Source organism: Triturus cristatus, chromosome 2_1 (genome assembly GCF_964204655.1).
Source record: "Triturus cristatus chromosome 2_1, aTriCri1.1, whole genome shotgun sequence".
NCBI lineage: Eukaryota > Metazoa > Chordata > Amphibia > Caudata > Salamandridae > Triturus > Triturus cristatus.
This window is the reverse complement of record NC_140581.1, coordinates 1,045,115,849-1,045,139,803: the sequence shown is the minus strand read 5'-3', so window position 1 is coordinate 1,045,139,803 and position 23,955 is coordinate 1,045,115,849. Positions and strand designations below refer to the sequence as shown.

The following is a 23,955-nucleotide window of genomic DNA, read 5'->3' as shown; positions in this document are numbered from 1 at the left end:
GAAGCATGACACCAAGGGCCCTTTTGGTGTGTGAGGGGTATTTTAACAACAGATGTGTATTCTCCACGACCGTGGGACACACATGGTATGAATGGGAATCTCTTGGTATGTTATACATGCGGGTGGATCCCTTTGTTTAAGTACGCTTGGTTGGGAGGAAGTATCCACCTCCACCACTCGTTGAGTGGAACCTCTCTACTCCCCCCCTTGTTTCTCTTTCCAGGAACTGAAGCTGCCAAGAGCTCCCACTGCCCCAAACAAGGTAATGTACAATAACACTCTAATTCTGTAAATATACGGGGGCATGATACACCACGGCAGCATTGCTGCACAGTAACGTCACTGAATTAATCTGATTCTACAATTTATTAAAAACGTAATTAAAAACCAGGACAGATCGAAAGAGGTACAAGGTCACAAAAGAATGCTTCATTGTTCCGTACAATCAACTATCGGCCATAAATAATCACAGAGTACTCTTTAGAAAATTACTATATATGCCTCTCCACTGCCAAAAAGAGAACACAAAGAACACCGATTCAGCATTTCTTGGAAATTACTAGTTGGAGGCTGTTTAAATGGTATTTCCTGTATTTGTGTGCCAGAACGCTTGCACCTTCCAACGTGTACCTCTATCTTCTCAGTATCAGGAAAGTTATCTCTAAAGTACAAAAACCTGAAGCGTAAATTGTTGGATTACTCCTTTACAAAGGTTGGCGTTCTCAAAATAAACCTCTTGACACGTTTACTCTGGACTAGGGCAGCTAAATACCTCTGATCACTAGCCACACATTTATTAGTAAACTGAATACTTACTAAACAAGCAGGGGCACAACCAGTAGGACTGGCGTAGGCTGCCTGCCTTTTGGTTTTGTCAATGCTCGTTTGGTCATGGTTTTTGTAAAACAAAAATTTGTTGAAGCTACGAGGCCCTCAACAATATGAAAAAAGAAAACATTGGCTAACAGCAAAAAACATTTCTCAAAAAGAAGACATTGGCATAGTAGTCCTTGTCGCTGAAGAGTAGTAATTTGTCTGTGGACGATCTCACTGTGAAAGGACAAAATGCCATAACTCACAGTGGAATTAGCCAGTGTGTGAAGTGCGTTGACCCACTGTTCCTTGCTGCGTGCTGTAGTGGGCAGAAGGAAAATGTGAATGACAACAGAAGGATGAAGAGGGCTGCAGTGGCGTAACATAGGCCCCCTCAGCACCCGCGGTGCGGGGGGCCGAGCTCCATGAGGGCTCCCTTAGCACAGTACCCAATCCTGAGAGCTCCTGGTTGATTCCGGAGGGGGGCCCCTCCTTGTACCTTGCAGAGGGGCCCCCTCAAGTTTTGTTACGCCAATGGAGGGCTGACTGAAAGCTCCTATAAGTAAGTATATTAAACATACAATTATAGTCAAATCAAAAGGTCCTGGCTAACATCACCTTTACGAGAGTGATTGGCTTTGGCGATGTGTTTTAGACATGTTGTACACCAGTGTGGCTGCTGTTCAGTATAACTAAAAGTTAGTGGCGTGGGGTGGGGTAGAGTGGAATGGGGTAGACTGGGGTAGAGTGGAGTGGGGTAGATCGGCATAGAATGGAGTGGGGCTACAAAGGGCTGGACTGGGGTAGAGTGGAGTAGGGTCGTTTGGAGTGGGGGGATTGGGTAGATTGCCGTGGTAGATCGGAGTGGGGCATATAGAATTATAATGGATTGGGTGGTGAGAGGTAGATTAGCATGGAGTGTGGTAGATAGGAGTAGGGTAGATTGGGATGGAGTGGGATATATTGAGGTAGATTGGAGTGGAGTGGGGTAGATTGCGTAAGAGTGGACTCGGGTGGATTGGGGTAGATTTAAGTGAAGCGGGGAAGACTAAAGTGGAATCCGGTAGATTGGAGTGGGGTAGAGTGGGTGGATTATAGTTGGGTAGAATGGGTAAATTGGAGTAGGACAGATTGGAGTAGAGTTGTGTAGATTGGAGTAGATGGGAGTGGTATGGGGTACACTGGGATGGGGAGGCGTAGATAGGAGTGGGGTACTTTGGAGTGGGGTCGATTGGAGAGGGGTGGGCTAGATTGAATTGGGGTAGGTTGGGGTGGAGTGCAGTAGATTGGAGTGGAGTGGGGTAGATTTGAGTAAGGTGGGGTAAAGTGGGGTAGATTGGAGTGGGAAATATTGGGGTAGATTGGAGTAAAGTGGGGTAGACTGGGGAAGACTGTAGTGCAGTATATTGGAGTAGATTGCAGTGGAATGGGGTAAACTGGAGTGGGGTAGATTGAACTGGAGCATATTGGGGTGGATCAGGGTAGATTAGCATAGAGTAGTGTAGATAGGAGTAGGGTAGATTGGGGTGGAGTGGCATATGTTGGGGTAGATTGGAGTGGAGTGGGGTAGATTGGGTAAGAGTGGACTGGGGTGGATTGGGGTAGATTTAAGTGGAGTGGGGTAGACTAGAGTGGAGTCGGGTAGATTAGATTGGAGTAGAGTAGACTGGGTGGATTATAATTGGGTAGCATGGAATGTAGTGGGGGTAGACTGGAGTAGGATAGATTGGATTTGAGTGGGATATATTGGAGTGGAGTTGGGTAGATTGGAGGAGTGGGGTAGATGGGCAGTCGTATGGGGTACAGAGGGATGGGGTGGCGTAGATAGGATTGGGGTACTTTGGAGTGGGGTTGATTGGAGAGTGGAGGGCTAGATTGAATTGGGGTAGGTTGGGGTGGCGTGCAGTGGAGTGGGGTAAATTTGAGTGAGGTGGGGTAGATTGGAGTGGGGTAGATGGAGTGGGAAATGTTGGGGTAGATTGGAGTGAAGTGGGGTAGACTGGGGAAGAGTGAGGTGCAGTGGATTGGGGTAGATTACAGTGGAATGGGGTAAATTGGAGTGGGGGAGATTGGAGTGGAGAAGAGTAGATTGGACTGGAGTGTAGTAAGGTAGATTGGAGTGGGATAGATCGAAGTGAGCTAGATAGAAGTGGGGTAGATTGGAATGGAGTGGAGTAGATTGGAGTGAAGTAGGTTGGAGTGGAGCAGGTTGGAGTGGAGTTGGATAGAGTAGTGTGGGGTAGACTAGGATAGGATGGAGAAGATTGGAGTGGGGTAGATTTGGTTAGGGTAGAGTAGACTGGAGCGGATTAGATTGGAGTTGAGTAGATTGGAGTGGGGAGAGTTTGGTGAGGTAGACTGGAGCAGGGTAGTTTTGGGTGGAGTGGGGCGAGGTAAACTAGAGTTGGGTGGAGGAGGGTGGATTGGGGTGGAGTGGGTTAGACTGGACTGGGGTAGATTTGAGTGGCATGTGGTAGTACTGAGTGAAGTGGAGGAGGGTAGGATAGGTAAAGTAGAATGGAGTGTGGCAAATTAGGGTAGAGTGAAGTGGGGTGGGTTGGATGGACTAGAGTGGATAGATTGGAGTGGGTTAGAGTGGAATGGAGTAGATTGGTTTAGAGTGAAGTGGGGTAGATTGGCATAGAGTGGTGTGGGGGTACAGTGAGTTAAAGTGGGCTAGAGTGGAGTGGGTCAATTGGAGTGGGGGAATTGGGTAGATTTTTAAATTTATTTTTGCAGTTTTATATAGCGCAAACTTGACCCGAATCGGGTATCAGAGCGCTTTACATAGCACCAGTTGCATTACATGAGAACACACATTAATTTGTTTTGGTTATGCACGGGGAGATGAAGTGATTTGCCCAGAATCACAGGATGTTCAGCGTCATTTCCGAGACTCGAACCCAGTTCCCCAGATTCGAGGTCGACCGCCCTAGCCGTTAGGCCAACTCCTCTCCCCTGGTGGATTGGCGTGGTAGATTGGCGTGAGATAGATTGAACTGGGGTAGATTAATGTGGAGTGGGGTAGATAGGAGTAGGGTAGATTCAGGTAGAGTGGAGCGGGATATATTGAGGTAGATTGGATTGGAGTGGGGTAGATTGGGTAAGAGTGGAGTGGGGTGGATTGGGGTAGATTGGAGTAGAGTGGGGTAGACTAGAGTGGAGTCGGGTAGATTGGAGTTGAGTGGGGTGGATTATAGTTGGGTAGAATAGAATGGAGTGGGGTAAATTGGGGTAGTTTAGCGTGGGATAGATTGGAGTGGAGTTAGGTAGATTTGGGAAGTGGGGGTACATTGGAGTGGTGTGGGGTAGACTGGGATGGGGTGGAGTAGATTGGAGTGGGGCCTAGTGGGGTCGATTGGAGTGGAGCAGATTTGGGTAGATTGCAGGGAGGACGTGAGGTGGATGGAATTGGGGTGGAGTATAGTGGGGTGGAGTGAGGTAGATTGGAGTGGAGTGGGGTAGATTAGAGTGAGCTAGAAAGGAGTGGAGTAGTTTGGAGTGGGGTAGACTGGAATGGAGTGGGGTTGATTGGAGTGGAATAGGTTGGAGTTGAGTTGGATGGAGTGGTGTGGGGTAGATTGGGATAGGGTGGGGTGCATTTGGTTAGGGTAGAGTAGAGTAGATTGGAGTGGAGTAGATTGGAGATAGGTTGAGTGGGGTAGATTGGAGTGGGGCTGATTTAGAAATGTAGATTGTAGTAGGGTAGTTTGGGGTGGAGTGGGGCAGGGTAGACTAGAGTGGGGTGAAGTGGGGTGGGTTGGGGTGCGGTAGATTAGACTGTACTGAAATGGGGTCGATTTGTGTGGCATGTGGTAGTACAGAGTGAAGTGGAAGGGGTAGATTAGATAAAGTAGAATGAAGTGTGGTAGATTAGGGTAAAGTGGAGTGGGGTAGCTTGGATGGACTGGAGTGAACGTATTGGGGTGAGGTAGATTGGGGTAGAGTGGAGTGGGGTGGAGTGCAGTTGGATAAATTGGAGTGGAGTTGAGGTTGGAGTGGAGTGAGATCGATTGGAGAAGTGTAGAGTGAGGTAGATTTGGGTGGAGTGGGTTAGATTGAAGAGGGATGATTGGAGTGGGGTAAATTGCAGTGGGGTAGATTGGAGTGGAGTGGGGTACCGTGGGGTGGGGTAGAATTCAGTGGGGGGAGTGAGGTAGATTGGGGTAGAGTGGGATAGATTGGAGTGGAGTAGGTTGGAGTGTAGTAGATGGGGGAGATTGGAGAGGGGTACTTTAGGGTGGGGAAGATCGGGGAGGGGTAGATTGGAGTAGGGAATGGGTTGAGTATATAGGGGTGGAGTGGGTCAGACTGGAGTGAAGTGGGGTAGATTTGAGTGGTGTGTGGTTGAGTGGTGTGTTGTAGATTGGAGTGGGGTAGATTAGAGTGAAGTGGAGTGGGGTAGATTTGGGTTGAGTGGAGTGTGGTAGATTGGGGGTGGGGTAGATTGGAGTGGTGTGGGAGAAATTTGTAAGGGGTGGAGTGGGTTAGACTGGGGTAGATTACATGGGGTAGTTTGTAGTCTGGTAGATTGGAGTGGGGGAGCGAGATAGATTGTATTGTGGTAGAGTGGAGTAGATTGGAGTCGAGTGGTTTGAAGTAGGGTAGATTGGAGTGGGGTAGATTGGAGAAGGACAACTGGAGTGCGGGAGTTTGCTTGGAGTGGAATAGATGGAGTGGAGTGGGGTAGACTGAAGTGGAGTGGGTTGGATTGGAGTAAGGTAGAGTGGGGACAGGTATATTGCAGTGGAGTGGGGTGAAGTGGGGTAGACTGGGGTAGAGTGGTGTAAATTGTAGTGGAGTAGAGTAGACTGGAGTGGAGTAGATCGGGGAAGATTGGAGTGAGGTAAAATTGGGGTGAGGTAGATTGGAATGGGGTAGTTGGGGTCAGTAGGGTGGGGTAGATTGGAGTTGGGTGGGCTGGGATACATTGGAGTGGAGTGAGTAGATTTGAGCAGAGTGTGGTAGATTGGAGTTGGATAGATTGGAATAGAGTGGAATTGTGAAGATTTGAGTGGAATGTAGTAGATTGGAGCGGGGTGGAGTGAAGTTGAGTGGGGTAGATTTGGGTACAGAGGTGTGTGGTACAGTGAAGTGGGGGAAGATTGGAGTGGGGAAGATTGCAGTAGAGTAGATTGGGTGGATTGGAGTGTGGTAGATTGGAATAGAGCGGGGTAGACGGTGGTAGATTGGAGTGGGCCAGATCATGGTAGCTTTAATTGGGGTAGACTGTGGTGGAGTGGGGTAGACTAGAGTGGAGAGAAGTTGGATGTATTGCAGTGGCGTCTGGAGCTGGAGTGTGGTAAATTATAATGGAGTGGGGTAAATTGAACTGGGGTAGACTGGAGTGGAGAGGGGTAGACTGAAGTGGAGTTTGGTATTTTGGAGGAGGGTGGGTTGGACTGAATACACTGGAGTGGGGTGGATTGGGATAGATAGGAATATGGTAGATTGGAGCAGAGTGGGGTAGATTTGAGTGGAGTGTTGCAGACTGGGGTTGAGTGGGGTAGATTGGAGCATGGTGGGGTTGATTTGGGTTAGATTAAGTGGAGTAGTGCAGATTTGAGAGGAGAAAATTGGAGTGAGGTAGATTGCGCGTAATGGATTGGGGTACATTGGAGTGGAGAGTGGTAGACTGGATTAGAGTGGGGTAGACTAACGTGGGGTAGATTGGAGTGGTGTGGGGTGAGTAAATGAGGGTGGGATAGGTTGGAGTGGTGAGGGGTACAGTGGAGTGGGATAGACTGGGTGGAGTGGGGTACATTGGGTGGAGTGGCGTAGGGGTAAATTGAAGTGGAGCAGATTAGGGTAGATTGTAGTAAAGTGGGGAGGGGTCGATTGGGGTAGAATGTAGCGAAGTGGGGTGGGGTAGATTGGGGTACACTGGAGTGGAATAGAATCAGATAGAGTGGAGTGGAGTAGATTGGAGTGGGTTAGAGTGGAGTGGGGTAATTGATGTGGAGTGGTGGGCCGTAGAGTGGAGAGGCGTGTTGTGTCGTGGAGTAGAGTTGAGTCGAGTGGCGTGTCACAGAGTGTCTTAGTGTGGAGGGGCTTACAGTGGAGTGGCATGTCCTGGAGTGGAGTGTCACAGAATGGAGTGGCATGGCATAGAGTGGAGTGGCATAATGTGGAGAATGCATGGTGTGATAGCGCACTTCCATTACAGACAACAGCTTTTCAATTGAAATGACCATTACATTTGCACCGAAATACGGTTTTACTGCACACAAATGATAATGTGTGCAAATGTCATCACCTAGTTTATGTGTTTTTCTGATCGTATTCATATATTTGTTTCCACCACGCTTCAGAATTACAAAAAAAGTGCTTTATTTGTACTAATTATGATATATTCTGAAACATCAGAACAGTTCATTTTTTTGTTGTGTGCTAGGAAATATAACATTTTACACCCTCTCCTCTTACATGAGTACTCAGCAGAATAGCCACATAAATTCTCTCACTTTGAAGTCAGAGAAAGATAAATAAATACGAAGCTCCCTGAAAAAGAAAGTCCAATATTTGACCTCTGTCTTTGAATGCACAGCAAATGTGACAAAATAGGAACAATATTGAAACGCCTGTTAGTTTGTGGAAGAAAGAATACAGTTAACAAAGTTTGGGAAATGGGAGGGACCAACTCAAGCTGGGCAGCCTAAAGCAAATAAAGTCAGCAAATAGAAATCCAGAAAATGTAAGTTACAAACCACAAAGTCAATGGTAAGCAACGAGCGGAATGCATTCCTAGGTGAGCTTTCCGAATGCCCCCAAGATGTTGGTAGCAATGTCTGGTAGGCTTAGACCTAAAAGGCATCTTGACACTCTGCACCGAGGGACAAATAAGGGCACAGACAATAACACTTAATAGAAAGAAAAAAAAATCAGAGACAACTTGAAAAGAGGAAAATTTTGCAGTTCCACAAAACTCTAGGAAAAGAGCGTTCCACCATTGGGACACCACTACATGAAAGGTTTTGCGCCCGCGGTGGCCAGTCTAAAACTGAGGATTTCTAATAGTAAATGTGCACTAGACCCTAGGGTCCTAACAGAGACGTAATCTATAATGTATAATTCTGTATAAGGCATAATGCAGGAGATAAAAAATAGTCAAGTGGATTCTTGGATTACCAGGAAGCTAGTGAAGAGAGTGATGGTCCATACATAGTCTGCACAACACATTTTGGAGTTACTGGAGTTTAAAGATCTCATACACAGCTAGAAAGAGATAAATCACATTCCAGTAGTCTAATGATAGCACACAAAGCCTGACTACTGAGGTATGCTTGGAAGGAGGGATAAAACAGATAATTTTCTTCAGCATTTTAAACTGTAGAAAGCCAGTGAACTAGACCTTTTGACTTTGTGGACCAAATAATAAATTATCATAGTATTGTATATTGTATTAATATAGCGCTTACTACCACTGATGAGGCATTGAAGAGCTTTTTAATAAGTAGCAAGGTTAGAATTAAATAGTATATATGCCAATATTTTAAAACTAGGAAGAGGGAAGTTTTGGAAAGAAAAATAATCGAAATGCCAAACTCTTGGTGCAAGCAAAGAAATCTTGATGAATGCAACAGGTTCCGGGACGGGACTATTTGTAATGGGAACAGATTAGAGGGCCAGAAGAAGTTATCTCGCCTGATCAGACAAAGCTATATTTTTTCTCCATTTAATTTCAGAAACTTAGAGGACACCTAGCTCTGGATGCTGAATACATGCTGAGTGACTGAAAGAGATGACGGACGTTTGGTTACATTTCAGCAATAGCAGGGTATCTGTCATCAGCATAAAAGAGTGTGTTAAAGCCAACTTACAAATGGGACAATTAACTCTCCCAAAGGTTGGATATATAAACCGAAAAGATGAAGAAAGAGCAGCGACATTGGGAACTGTGCGGGCAACGATCACTCTGGAGAACAGATATGGTCAAGCATATCAAATGCTGCAGGTAGGTAGAGCAATAGCAGGCCAACTCTCTCATCCTCACTCAGTTGTACCTGAGGCTTGTAAAATACAACCACCAGTACAGATTCAGTACAAAGTGCTGAACGAAATCCTGCCTAGCATTCATCCAGGAGATGAATAGACAAAAGATGCCTGTCCAGCCACTTAACCAGCTGCATCCCAATTAATTTGGTCATTACCAGCAGCACAGTAATGGAGCAGAGGATTTTCAGTCCTAATAAATCAAGCTCCAGCTTTTTGAGGCCCTACCCAGAGTAGTTATCTCTCACGTCATGCTATTGGCTGTTTATAGCGTTGTTCCACCTCCTAGGAACTCCTTCCACTGTCACGTATTAGGCGCTATTTTCCACCTCGAAAGCATTTGAATCAAGACACATTAAATTCTTTACCTAACATATGTACTGTATACAAAAAGTTTTTTTTTCTACTGCTGCAGGCTTTAAACAATATTTTAGTTAAGGCTCAAATGCAAGCCAGATGTTTGTTAATCTGTGGAATTACAATACCTGCTATGACTGACTATTGCACCTCGTGTCTTTGCATAGTACAATTTAACAAAAAAATCTCTTAATGAAACAAATTTTGCTGTAAAGTAGTGTTTGAACGCATGCTTACCTAACGTATAGCATGGCCTACCCTTATGTTTCATATTCAATTCAGATGTTTTCTTTAAAGCAAATAAACACCCCTATGTTTTCCTATCTATTATGTTCATGGACGTTTGGGGTTGGGGTTGTGCTATTTATCTCATAAACTAAAAGGAGACAATTTACTTAATTTTATAAATATTTGCAGGTAAGTTTTACCTTTAAGAAAGACCGTATATAAAGAGTCCCAAATTTGCCTGCTCAGATCCGAACATTCTACTTACTGACCTTTCGTTAAGCAATGCACGCAAATTACGCATGGCTAGGGCATTCTATAAGCAACGCCCAAAACAAAAAACCCATTTGCTCAATCAAACCTGGGAAACACACATTGCATTTATTGCGATTGGAGGTAAGGGCGTGGCTATGAGGTAATATTAAAGGACAAGAAAGTTAAATGTGCTCGGAGGTTCCGGAAATTCCTGTCAGAAGGATCGGACTGGGACAGAAAATGGGTCCGGCAACAAAATAAAAGGCCACCCCATTAGTGAATTAAATAGGCAAAAACCGGGCCCATTTTTAAAAATTGAGGCAGTTTTGAATAGAGGTGTCCGAGTCACTAAAAGTTCAAGCCAGGCTCAAGCACGAAGCCTGGCTCTGACTCAGTTCAAGGTCATGTTGCAACCTTGAGCTCATAACGAACCGAGCTCTCATGTGGCTTCAGCCTGCCTTCCTCCCTGATCCCCAGATGCGGTGTTATGGCCAGAGCTGTCGACTTTGGAGTTAAGGAACCCAGTTCCAGTCTCAGCATTGGCTCAACATCCTGTGATTCTGGGCAACAATGAATGGTGACTTTGTGCAATTTAAAGGGTGCTTATCTAAAGCGCTCCAATACCTTCGGGTAAAGTTTGCGGCTAAAGGGGCACGAAGAGGTAAAAACAAAGCCTTAACACAAGGAATGTTAGTCTAGAATAATCTGGACCAGTACAGGGTTTACATGACAATTGTCTTGCCTCTTAGTTCACTTAAGATTCTTGCTTTAAAATGGTCACTTCTAATAAAGTACTTCCCAGTGCAGACCTACAATCTGAAGTATTGATGTCAAAGCTTTCACATGTCAAAGAAATAAACTTTTTTGAATTTTGAGGAGACTTTATCATATTTTAAGTGATGTTTTGTCTATGATTTACAGAGGAAACCTTTTCATGGCTCGGCTAGTGCACGGGCTCTAAGATCCAAGCCAGACCCTTGGCTCGACTCTGGCTTGGCTCTCCCTGTTAATTTGTTGGTTTGTCTACCTATAGTTTTGAGTCAGGCGTGAGACTACCTTTTTTTTAAGCCCAAAATATCTTTATTTTAGCGCTCTTCTGCCTGATATTGCCTCTGCTTCAATACTAATCAATGGGAAATATCCATTCTCCCAATTTATTTTTCAAAATCTCCCACTTACCTATTCTAAGATGTAGACATGTATTCACACTATATACGTGTTTTGCAAGTTATGGAAGACTTCGTGGATTTGAGCATGCTGCAGAAAATATTTCTTTTAATATCAGGAAAATCAGAATAAGACCAGCCCAGAAGGCCATAAAACAGACCTGCAAACAGTGCTCAATTTGTAAAATAATAAATGCCACGGTGCTGACCAGGAGGCCTCTGCAGCTTGCACCACCCATCGCTCCTGTAAGCGCTGCCAAAACAACTACTAATCATCTCACGCCTGCAAGCGCCACAGTCAGATTATTCCAGGTCCCCAAAGCTAAAGGAATGGCTGGGGAGGCAGATAGCAGTCATTTTTTTTTGGGGGGGGGGGGGGGGGGAAATCTTTTTATTGAGAAAAGCAAAACAAATAATATCACACACATCAACACAAATACAAAAAGCAGTCGTGAAAATATACAATACGGATAAAATCAAATGTGGCCAATAACGAATCTTACACAGTACATAAGGGCACATTTTACAAGAGATTAAAGCCGGGTGTCTCCATTAGGACTGTGGTCAAAGAGCACAAGATTACAGTGGGTCATTGTCAACCGCAAACGGAGAGGTATCCCCAAAGGGGGTGCACAGCCATCCTCTACTTTCATTCCATGGGACAAACGGTAGTAGTCATTTTTAATGTATATTGTATTCATAAAGAACAGTGGTTCTGCTCATCTCTAAATTAGATGAGCAGTGCCACCATACGGCAGACTGTAATAAGTGCAGTGTTGACAATTAAGTGCCGTTGCTGGGCACCGGAAACCACCAGCTCAAATTAAGCACTGCCCGCAAACAGCCAAAAACCAGCACCCACACTGACCTGTCAAAGCAGTTTTTCGGGTACTGCCTGATTGCCCTATAGACCAAATACCCTCTGTTTCAGGCTTCCTGTCAGAATATGGGGCCCTCATGGCTGGATGAAAGTGTGGTTTCGCATGAAGAGGTGAAGAGGGCGTATGTGGGAGGAGGGGGAATAGCAGTGGGTGAAGGGTTACAAAGGCGCATGTTATGCCTTTAGGTGATCGTGAACAATGGATATTTGGGGCCATCGATATTATTATGATAAGGATCCCCTTTAATTTGCACTTCTGAAAACTCTTGGAAAGGAAACTCCCATCAGGCAGTATGTGGTAGAGGCATGTGGCTGTCACCAGAGTCTTCATATGGCAAATGATCAAAGGGAAACTCTCAGAAACAGGGCGCAGCTTTCACTATTTAAACTGAACCATCAGCATGGGAGCTGCATGGAAACAGGGTGCAGCTTTCACTATTTAAACTGAACCATCAACATGGGAGCTGCATGGAGTTTAAGCGACTCCTCCTTTTACTCAACTTCACTCTTCAACGAACAGCGGATATGATGGCAATAAGTATAAACAAGCAAGACATCAAATACAGCTATATGTCCCATAGGGGAGAATGCCAACTGTTTGTTCATAAATAAGACACCCAACAAATCCAACCTTGCACCACTGCAGAAGGGTAGGAAAGGAAAAAGGAAGGAGAGTGTCAGCCTTACCTTGCGCCTCGGTGAAGGTTTTGGAGCAGCTTTTTCCGAATCACACTGCAAAAGCACTGAAGGGGGCTCTGGTTCCGAAAAGACCTGAAAGACACATGTCAGCACATGAGAATAAGTTCCAGATAATAGAAGAACAACGCAGGACAAGCACGTATCTTCCGGAACACTCTTTCTGATGGATACTCTATCTAATCACTGATTCCTCACCTTTGAATATACTCAGGTGCCAGACTGGATCCTCTGAACCTGGAGACACGAAGCATCGGCAAATTATACGAGACAGTGTGTTGAGCTGGAACCTGGGACCTTTTAAAACTATCAAAGAGAGGGCTCCACAGAATGGGGAGGTGAGAGGGCAGTGAGCAATCTGTGGTTGGATCTAGAATTCACCTGCTTTCTTTTATTTACTTGTTGACCCTTTTGTGTTGTATTGATTTGGTTGTTTTATTGTCGGTTTAAAAAGAATGTTGCGAAAGAAAAGAAAACGTAGTATTTCATTTCACACAAGCCTTGCTGCTAGCTTAGTTACCTTGTGTAGCTTCTGTATGGAAGGCTTGAATTCTATAGCATGTTGGGGGTTTGAAATGTAATGGAAGGTTGGTGGAGACTGAAGCAAATTGGAGCCTGTGAGTTTCAGGGCAGTCTTCATCCTTTCAACTCAAATAAATCTGCTTGGTGATTTACAATAGTCTTGGGTCTTTGAACACCACAACAAGGTTCTCATTTTCACTGCTTTGCCATTTTCTGTAACTGAAAATCCTTCAATGAGCTGATCGTCTGCCTGATAGTCCTTTGTTTGGTCGAGGTAAAAGTGAGGCGCTCTTTTGGGGTCATGATAATGGTGTGTTTTCCTCCTTTAAGTGAACAGGGGGAGCAAAGACACTGGCAGAGTGATCGATTGGCCATCATGAATGGACCTTATGACTTCTAGAAGGAAAGCTGCCAGAATTCTCAACATCAGTTTGTCTGGGTAAAAGGTGGTGTAGGGTGAATGTACCAACAGCACTTACAGTTCACTCGCATGTCGTGAGGATGTGATGGAAATGAAAAAGACTGTCTTCAGAGTCAAGAGTCTCAACGAACAACTGTGCATCAACTTAAAGAGCATGCACAAAAGATATGTTATTGACCAGACTACGGTTGCACTGAAGTATAACAAATGGCTTGCATGAAATGTGTGTCAAACCTTTTAGAAAGCACATCACTGTGATTTAAACAACAGCTGGTCAAGTAAACATAACAAGGCTGAAAAGGCCCAAGCATATACTTTCACTGTGTCCACAATAAGGTATTGCTAAGACACCCCCCAACATCTCGGTATAGAGACACCACTCGTGGTGCCCCAGACAACTCCTGCTTAGCTCATCCTCTCAGTATAACAATCTAGGGGTTTGCCCACGTGATCCCACCACGAACTATTGTGTAGTTCATATAAAATCTATACAGGATCTGCGCGTTCGGGCAGCATACACTGTAGGATTGGTGTCAGACTGATTCTGAACACCCCCACCGAGTATGTTGGCCTTCTGTATCAGCTAGCTCACAGTGCCACTAGAATCTCCTCCTACCAGGGAGAGAATAGTTCTTGGCAACCATCGAACATGACAACCCTGATCCCTCAGTACCGTGGAAACAATATACCACTTTTCGCTCAGTCACTCGTGCTTACTTAGTCTGTCTTAGAGAAATACACAGAATAAACAGGCAGGGCGTTTTCAATAAGTATTTATTGAACAGTTGGTATTCTGGTGTAAAATAGATGAGCTGCAACAACCATTAGACAGTAAAAGATATAAATGATTAGCAGTACTATGAAAGTAAACGGATGGTATAGTTCTACCATCTTGCAGTAATCATTAATACATACGAGTATATAAAAGACATGACACTAAAAAGATGCGTACTCCTACGATGCCTCCCTAACTAGATGTACGTAAGTGTACCTAGTATGTGTGTAGGTGTTAAGCCAAGAATCCCTCTAGGATAAAGTCAACCCAATTATCTGAAGTGAGAGACTGCGGGACCCCGTCCTGGTCTCGGGTTGGACACCCCACGAGGATGTTAGACCCCTGCGAGCTGTAGTGTCTGCATGCAGGAACCTCAGCGTCTCTGGTCAGAGTGTCGGCCGGGAAGTTCTGATCTCCTCTAGCTATCTTAGCAAGATATGATACATATATACCCATAGGTCTCCCCAGGGGTCCTACCTCGCTGTATTACTGTCTCGGACTAAGGATGACGGCAGGAATGAACTTTATACATAGATATTATACAGGAGAGGGTAGTCCTCCTGCTGTGCTTCCAAGAATCCTCATGCATAATGTATGAGACTTCAAACTTGGGAAAACTCGCGTTCTGAATGCAGTGTCATATTTAGGTAAAAGGTCAGTCCCTGTAAACTGTTATAAGTATAATGTAGGGAAGAATATAGGTGAAAGGTTATGAAGTTACCTGGGCCTATATTATGGTACCTATATGGAATATAACAAACTGGGCACATGAAAACCTCATCCTCTCAAGCATTCAGGGACCATGGAAGGTGGTTGGTGATCAGGGAGATGAACAAGTTACTTACCTTCGGTAACGATGTATCTGTAAGAAACATTAGTTAGTTAGATTCCTCATCTTACAATATCCCCAGGCGTCAGACTGGATCCGGAAGATTTTTCATCAGCAATACCCCTTGCGCGTGGCTAGGCATCGTCTGCGGCTCCGCGTCCGCCGTCGGCGTCGTGCGCCGGAATGACGTCGTCTGAGTACTTAGACGCCGCCCTCGCGCGCTGACGTCAGTTCTTGTACATAGCCTTCCGCGCCAGGAACGCAGAGCCATGCAAGATACCGACACTGGTGCCAAAAAATTCTAGGGCCCTGAAAGGGATAGCCTTAACCCTAGATGTCAGTTCGCAGAACGGGGAGGATGGGTGGGTCGGTGAGGAATCTAACTAACTAATGTTTCTTACAGATACATCGTTACTGAAGGTAAGTAACTTGTTCATCTGAAAGAAACACGTTAGTTAGATTCCTCACCTTAGAATAGAGACCCAAGCAATACCAACCCCGGTGGTGGGTCTGCGAACCAAGATCACACCAGAAAGTCCTGGAGGACAGAACGGCCAAAGAACCCATCCCACCGGACTTGGCTGTCGAGGCAATAATGCCTGGCAAACGTGTGAAGCGAAGCCCACGTTGCCGCCTGACAGATGTCCTGCAAAGGGACCCCCCGTCCCAAAGCAGTAGTAGCCGCTGTGGCCCGAGTAGAATGGGCGCGCAGCCCCACAGGCGGTTCCTTTTTTGCCAAAGAATAACAGATTTTTATACACAAAACGACCCACCGGGAGATGGTCCGTTTGTGTACAGCTTTTCCCTTCTTTGCACCCACGTAGCCAACGAAAAGCTGGTCGTCCACCCGGAACTGTTTAGTGCGGTCCAAATAAAAGGAGAGCGCACGTTTTGGGTCCAGACGGTGGAGCCGCTCTTCCTCTTTGGAAGGATGCGGAGGCGGAAAGAAGGTGGGCAAGGTGACAGATTGCCCAAGATGAAAGGGGGTCACCACTTTCGGTAGAAAGGAAGGACGAGGCCGAAGGACAACCTTGTCCGGATGAACAGATAGAAAAGGAGGCTTGGACGACAGAGCCTGGAGCTCACTCACCCGTCTAGCCGAGGTGATGGCTACCAGGAAAGCAGTCTTAAGAGTTAGAAGACGAAGAGGACAATTGTGAAGAGGCTCAAAGGGAGCGCACATCAGGAATGTTAAGACAAGATTCAAGTCCCACTGAGGCATTACGAAAGGGACAGGAGGGAACGTGTGAGTAACGCCTTTAAGAAAGCGTGACACTACAGGGGACTTGAAAAGAGAGGGCTGATCTGGAAGCCGTAAGAAGGCAGAGAGAGCAGCAAGATAACCTTTCAAGGTGCCCAGGGCAGAGCCCTGCCGGGCCAAAGAAAGAAGAAAGAGGAGAACCTCAGAAAGAGGGGCGGAAAGGGGATCCACAGCCTTTGCTGTGCACCATGCCACAAATTTGTTCCACTGGCAGGTGTGTACCGTCTTTGTGGAGGGACGCCTGGCTGCCAGAATGATATCACAGACTTCAGGTGGCAAGTCAAATGGCATCAACTGTCGCCGCTCAATCTCCACGCATGGAGGTGGAGGCTGGACATGTTCGGGTGGAGGACCGTCCCCTGCTGCTGCGACAGAAGATCCTCCCGAAGGGGCAGACGTATCGGAGGATCGGTCAACATACTGAGTAGCTCGGGATACCAGTACCTTCGTGCCCAATCCGGAGCCACCAAGATGACTTGGGCCCGGTCGCGCTTGATCTTCTTCAGCACTCTGGGCAGAAGTGGTATAGGCGGAAAGGCGTACAACAGACCGCAACTCCACTCGCGACGAAAAGCGTTGCCAAGCGAGTGCCGCCTTGGAAATTCCAACGCGCAGAACTGCTGACATTGCGCGTTCTCGTCGGTGGCGAATAGATCTAACCAAGGCTCTCCCCACTGCTGAAAGAGACCTTGCGCCACCTCGGAGTTCAGACGCAATTCGTGATCCATTATGCACCGGCGGCTGAGTTTGTCTGCTCTGGCGTTCAGAGAGCCCGCCAGATGTTGAACCACCAGGGTGACGCCCTGGTGTTCCAGCCATGTCCAGAGGTGCAGAGCCTCCTGACAAAGGGTCCACGACCCCACCCCGCCCTGTTTGTTGCAATACCACATGGCGGTGGTGTTGTCCGTGAACACCTGCACGACACTTCCCCGGACAGAGGGAAGGAAGGCTTTCAGTGCAAGTCGGATCGCTCTCAGCTCCAACGAGTTGATGTGGAGGCGAGACTCCGCCGGAGACCAGAGGCCTCTGATCTCCGCCTCTCCCATATGGCCACCCCATCCCAGGAGGGACGCATCCGTCACTACGACATGCTCCGGTAGGGGTAGGGAGAGGCTCTTGCCCGTGACCCAATCGCGGTCCGTGAGCCACCACTGCAACTGCTGTGCAGTGCCCTCCGAGATCAAGACATGGTCGGACAGGTTGCCGTGATGCTGGGCCCACTGAAACTTCAGGTCCCACTGCAGAGCCCGCATGCGCCGCCTGGCGTGATGCACTAGTAGGATGCAGGAGGCCATCAGCCCCAGAAGCCGCAACACTAGCCGGACCGAAACCCAGGATAGAGGCCGAAAGATGGGAATCAGGGCCTGTATATCCCGGACCCGCTGTTCCGGTGGATGAACCCGGAACCGCGCCGAATCGAGAACCGCTCCGATAAAAAGGAGCTTCTGAGAGGGGCTCAGGTGTGACTTCGGCACGTTGGTGGAAAACCCCAGCAAATGCAGGAGATCCGCCGTAGTCTGGAGGTGGGAGACGACTGTCTGGGGCGAGCCCGCCTTCAACAACCAGTCGTCGAGATAGGGGAAGACTGGAACCCCTGATCTGCGCAGATGAGCTGCGACCACCGCCATCACTTTCGTGAACACCCGAGGGGCACTGGTAAGGCCGAAGGGGAGCACGGTGAACTGAAAGTGCTCCTGACCCACCGTGAACCGCAGGTAACGCCGGTGGGCCGGCAGGACGGGGATGTGGAAATATGCGTCCTGCAAGTCCAACACTACCATCCAGTCTCCAGGGTCGAGGGCAGCTAGAACCTGAGCCAAAGTTAACATTTTGAACCGTTCCTTCCGGAGGAAGGCATTGACGTTCCGGAGGTCCAAGATAGGGCGCAGGCCCCCTTTGCCCTTCTTGGGAACCAGAAAGTAGTGGGAATATCAACCACGACCTACTTCTGGGCTCGGAACGCGCTCGACGGCCCCCTTGGCCAAGAGGGCCGAAACTTCCTCGTGGAGAAGATTCAAATGATCCCCCGAGATACGGTGGTGCTGCGGTGGCATAGCTGGAGGGGTCGTCTCGAAGGGGAGGGAGTAGCCCCTTCGGACGATTTGCAGCACCCACCTGTCCGATGTGATGGACCGCCAGTGGAGCAGGTGATGGCGAACTCTGCCGCCCACTGGCGTGGAATGGGCCTGAAAGCTCGGACTAGGAAGGCTTTGAGGCGGATGCTGCCGGGGTGGATGTGGACTGACCGCGTCGTCCTCCAGTACCGCCTCGGCGGAAACCACGTCCGCGTGCAGGCTGGTTCTGCGGCCGGTGGCTAGGCGGACGTGAGGAGGTGCCCCTTTCTTGGCCACGAAAGGAGCGAAAAGCGGAAGTTTGTGGCCGTAGCCCGAGAGTCCTTGAAGCGAGCCAGCGCACTGTCCGCTTTCTCACCAAAAAGGCAAGCGCCATCAAAAGGCATGTCCATGAGGGTGCTCTGGACATCCCCTGAAAAGGACGTGGACCGCAGCCAGGCGTGACGTCGAAGCGCCACCGTGGTAGAAATCGCCCTACCCAGCGAGTCCGTAGTGTCAAGCCCACATCGGATTGCATGGCGCGCTGCATCTCTCCCATCGGCCAGGGCCGAGGAAAGTCGCGCCCGGGCCTCCTCCGGGCACAGTGGCAGCACGTCCTCCACCGCATCCCACAGAGAGTGGGAATAACGGTCCAAGAGACAGGCGGTGTTCAAAGACCGCAGGCCCAAACTGAGCGAAGAGAACAGCTTCTTACCAAACTGTTCTAGTCTCTTGGAATCCCGGTCCGGAGGAGCGGACGGGAAGGAGGATTGGGAGGTAGAGGCCTGGATAACCAGACTCTCGGGGGTGGGGTGTTGGGACAGAAAACTGGGGTCGCCCGGAGCAGGGGGGTGGCGCCTGGCAACGTTCCTATCCACAGAAGGGACTGTGGAGGGCTTGGACCAGGTGCCCTGCAGAACGTCAGTGAGGGCCTCATTGAATGGCAGCAGAGGCTCAGTGGAGCATGCGGCAGACTGAAGCACCTCAGTGAGGATGTTAGTCCTCACAGCCACGGCAGGCAGCTCGAGCCCAAGGGCTTCGGCCGCCTTGCGCAGCACCACAGAAAAGGCTGCACCCTCCTCCGAAGCCACAGTCGGAGGAGAGATGAATCCAGTGTCTGGTGAGGTATCCAACCCACTGGCCTCCCCCAGTTCATCTACCCAGTCCTGTGCAAGTTGGCTCTGAAGGGCCATAGGGTCATCAGACCCCTCCCAGTCGCCCCCGTCATCCGATTCCTGGTAAACAGGAGGAATGATCGAAGCCGGTCGATAGACAATATGTGTCTCTAGCGGCGTCGGATGCGGCGTCGGGCGGCGCCGCATCGGCGTCGGGACCGGACAGGGGCTGAACCGGGGATCGACGTCGACCGGAGCCAGCGTCGGGGGTAGTATCGGTGTCGGCGCCGGCGGAGGAGGCGTAACGAGGTCGACCAGCTTCGACGGGGGCCCAGGCTCGGGCCCCTCGGGGACCTGCGGCGTCGGGGCCAGAGCCTCCAACGGCGCCGGGGCCGGAGCCGCCGGCATGCGAGGTCGCCCAGTCGAGTCCGCGGGGCCCGAAGGCGCGCCAGCGGGCGTCGACGGCGGGGCCAGGTTCCTCATGGCCGAGAGGAAGGCACTGACCTCCGCCGGCGTCGCGTCAGTCCCAAGGACCGTCGGGTATGGGGACTTGCGCGGCGCCTGCGGCTCCTGCGGAGCCGCGGGGGTGGAACCACCCGGACCCTCGGCCGAGTCGCGCGACCGGCGAGGGGAGTCCGAAGAGCGGTGTCGCTTCTTGGACTTCTTGGAGTGCCTCGACTTACCCGAAGACTTCGAGCCAGACGAGTGACGATGTCGAGTGCGGCTCCGCGACCGATCCTTGGACCTCCTCCTGGACCGGGATCGAGAGCGACGCGGAGCCGAGTGGCGAAGCTCGAGAAGCTTGCGGGACCGCTCCCGCCTAGCTTTCGAGGTCAGGGCCATACAGTCGGAGCACGACGCCGCGTTTTGGTCGAGGCCCAAGCAGTACAGGCAGCGGCGGTGATGATCGGTCACCGACATCAGTCGGTGACAGTCGTCGCAGGCCTTGAAACCAGGCATCCTACCGGCACCAGAGTCGATAATTGACCAAAAAGAGTCAAAAAAGTTAGTCAAAAATTGACTAAAGGGGTAGCTCTCCCGGATCTGCGCTTACTGGCGCGGAAAAAAGAAGAACTGACGTCAGCGCGCGATGGCGGCGTCTAAGTACTCCGACGACGTCATTCCAGCGCACGACGCCGACGACGGACGCGGAGCCGCAGACGACGCCAAGCGACGCGCAAGGGGTATTGCTGACGAAAAATCTTCCGGATCCAGTCTGACGCCTGGGGATATTCTAAGGTGAGGAATCTAACTAACGTGTTTCTTTCAGATGTTCTGTTTTCCAGCTACCTCCAGAGACACAACAACTCCTAGCATACGATCCAAGACCCCAGTCCGCTTTGCTTGTTGCAGTACAACATGGCAGTCATGTTGTCAATGAGGAACTACACCAACCTCACTCTGCCGGAAGGCTTTTACGGCCAGACGGATAGCCGGAAACTGCAGCATATGCCTCTGACCTCCACATTTCCTAGGTGACCTCCCCAATCCAGGGTGGATAAGGGATAGTAGCATGCCACAGGTCAAATTGGCATCCACCATCCTCGACTGGAGACCATGTGCTGTCTCCTTCGAGATCTGGATAAAGTTGGCAAGGCAATAGAATGCTGGGAGCGTTGCGATTTGAGGTCACACTGCAATGCCCCAAATTGCCACCTGGAATTCAGGATGAGGAGGATGCAAGAGGCCAGGAGACCAAAAAGCCTCAGAGCCATATCGGTCGAAACATCCGAAAAATCAGGATCATGTCCCGAATGCCCTGGACTCGCTGTGGAAGAGGAAAGTCCTTGAAAGCCGCCATGTCCAGGATTGCCCCAAAAAATGCAATCTTTTGGGTTGGGCTTGGGCCTGACTTCTGTTCACTGACAGGCAATCCCAATGAAGTGTGGTCATTGTGTAGAAGTCACCCACAGGGACATTGGCAAGCTCGCCTTAAGGAACCAGTCATACAGCTACAGGAATACATGTACATCTGACCTCCGAAGATGGGCAGCGACCACTACCATTACTGTTGTGAACACCCGAGGGGCTAAAGTAAGGCAGAAGGGGAACCAGGCAAGCAAAGTGGTCTTTGTCCACTCTGAACTGCAGGGAACCATTGTGGGTCCACTGGACAGCTACATGAAATATCTGTCCTGGAAGTCCAAGGACTCCTTCCAATTGCCTGATTTCATATCTGAGAGAATCTGGGTTACTGAAAGCATCTTGACTTTCTCCTTTTGTAGAAAAGTATGATTGGTCTCTGTCCTTCTTTAGGAGAAGGCAATAGTGAGAGTAATGGCCCACCTCTTTCTCCAAATCTAGTACTCACCTGTTGGCACCTATGTAGAGCAAAAGATTAAACTCCTGCATCAAGATTCTAGATAGTTCTTCCGAAATGCGTTCTGGTGTGGGAGGCTATGATGACAAATAGAAGTAAAATACATGGCATCACCCTTTTGGACAATTTGTAAGACCCATCTGTCTAACATTATGGATCTGCAACTGGGGGTGTACTGTTGGATCCTGCCTCTTACCGGTCTAGCATGCGTCATTGAAGTCAAGCTAAAGTGGCTAGAAAGACTCTCCTGAGATGTAAAAATTCTGTTGGTGCCACACCCACAGCCTCAAAAGGAGTGTGTCTGCAAAATGTACATCTGGCTGACATGGTATATAAGCAATTCACCTGGAGTAGCCTCTGAATTCCAGAACTTGTGAGGAAATTGTTTTGTTGGCGTGAATAAGGCAAGGGATTGTGCAGTGGCACAGCGGTCTTTGAATTCTTCCATTGTTAAAACAGCCTTCTCCCTGGAAAGACTGGAGCCATTACGGGTATATCCATGAGAGATGCTTGGACGTCACCAAAGAACCAGTTTACCTCATCCAGTCATGCCTTTTAAGAACAACACTGGTGCCAATAGCCCTGCCAAACAGCCAGCCGTATCTTGGCCAGCCCACAGCATTTACTTTTCACTATCTTGGCCATCTAGAGAAGTCTATGCTACCAGGCCCTGAGACCATTTGGGACCATCAGAAAATTATCACTGCACATCTTATACAAGGCATGTGAATACTGGCCTTGTTAGAAAACTGCGACAACAGATCTAAGTTGTAGACCAGTCGTAGAGACGAGCCATTTACCAAAGGCATCAAATCTTTTTGATTTCCTGTCAGAAGGATTGTCAGGAAACAAACCCAGGTTGACCTTACATGTTGAGGCTTGGATGATCAGGCTTTTCCATGTCCAATCTTTTTTTAGAAAGTCTAGATCACCAAGGGCAGCCTATATCTTTGAGCTACAGGTCAACTGACTGTTGGAAATGAACGTTATTTAGCCCTTGTAGCCATGACAGCATCTTCAAGGCTTTATTAAACTGTAATGTATCTCAGAGAAAGCGAGTGGCTGCCATCTTGGCTGAGGACAGGAGGCTCCTCTCACGTATGCAGTACGCAACTACAGTCAGATTGTGGACCTGAGGATAAAATGGTACTGCTCCCCCAGTACTTTGGAAATTGTATTGTAGTGTAATATTTATACAGCGTTTACTACCCATAAGCAGGTTCCTGAAATGCTTGCCTACATGGATAGCACACTACACCATATGGGGTGTGGTTGGAAGGATGGGGGTCTTTTGTTTCGATCCTCTGTGGGCTCTGTCTTCATGTTGTATGTGACGACCACAGAGGTGCCCTTTTTTGTTTTGAGATGAAGTGCTTAGAAGTTTCATGGGTTACCAAATGTGAAAGAGAGGGTTACAATTTATGAGTTTTGGTAATCTGGCAGCTTTAATCAGCTCTGCATGTCTCTTTATGGTGTTTCTTATAATCACGGTCCACAAAGTTGGTACCCACACAGGGTTGTACATTATAAAATGTTTGCTTATGTTTATGGTCCTTAATATGCAAAGATTGGAGGGAGAGATGGTCAAGAGAGCTGCTAAAATGAACTTCATTGTATTCATCCCTTATATGACTGCCTTCGCTGAAGGTCCAGAAGTGGGCTAAGTATATAGTTTGTTGTGTCCCGCAGTGATGAACTAAATTAGAGTCCTTCAGTGACAAGTTGTATGTGGCAGATCTCTTTCGTTTTCCATGTTTGTTCGAATAAGGATGGGTGGTTTATTACAGCAGAAAGAGGCTTGTGGCAGCATTGTTGGTAGCGGAGTTTTGAGTATGATGAAACTGGGTGTGCTGTGGAATAGGCTTCTGGCACATTTGAATTTGGAGTGTACGAGTGTGAGCACAGAATTGAGCCTTTTTTGGTATCCAAGGTATTTGAGGTTTTCATTGTACTGAATGTGCACTTTGTGATCTTATTGACCTGTGTTATCAAGAATAGGTCTTCATCCGTGGCCACAGCTAAGTTTCTTTTTTCTCTTGATGTGGTTGGAAGCAAAATAAGGGGTCTATTGCGGTGGCGGGCGGACCGCCTGCCATAGATGGGGCGGTCCCGCCGTTGGCATTAGGATACGCCCGCCACACTGGTGGGCGCATCCTGCATTTTTTACACTGCGTCGGGCGTTGCTGCAAGCAGCACCCGCCGCATGGTAAAAAGTGCATGTTGTGCATTTGAATGCACAACGTGACAGGCATCGCGTGGTGCCTGCCACCTTGTGCA

General features: G+C 48.5%; 1 protein-coding gene across 3 annotated transcripts in view; it reads right to left on the bottom strand.

Annotated features, from left to right (window-relative positions):
• The window catches only part of FAM13A (family with sequence similarity 13 member A), a 927,448-nt gene that overhangs the window by 567,944 nt on the left and 335,549 nt on the right, over positions 1 to 23,955 (bottom strand). For all 3 annotated transcript variants that reach the window (XM_085635480.1, XM_085635470.1, XM_085635487.1), the window contains one exon: positions 12,376 to 12,459. In XM_085635480.1, the coding sequence (XP_085491606.1) occupies positions 12,376 to 12,459 (84 nt within the window). The remainder of the gene's footprint in view (positions 1 to 12,375; positions 12,460 to 23,955) is intronic.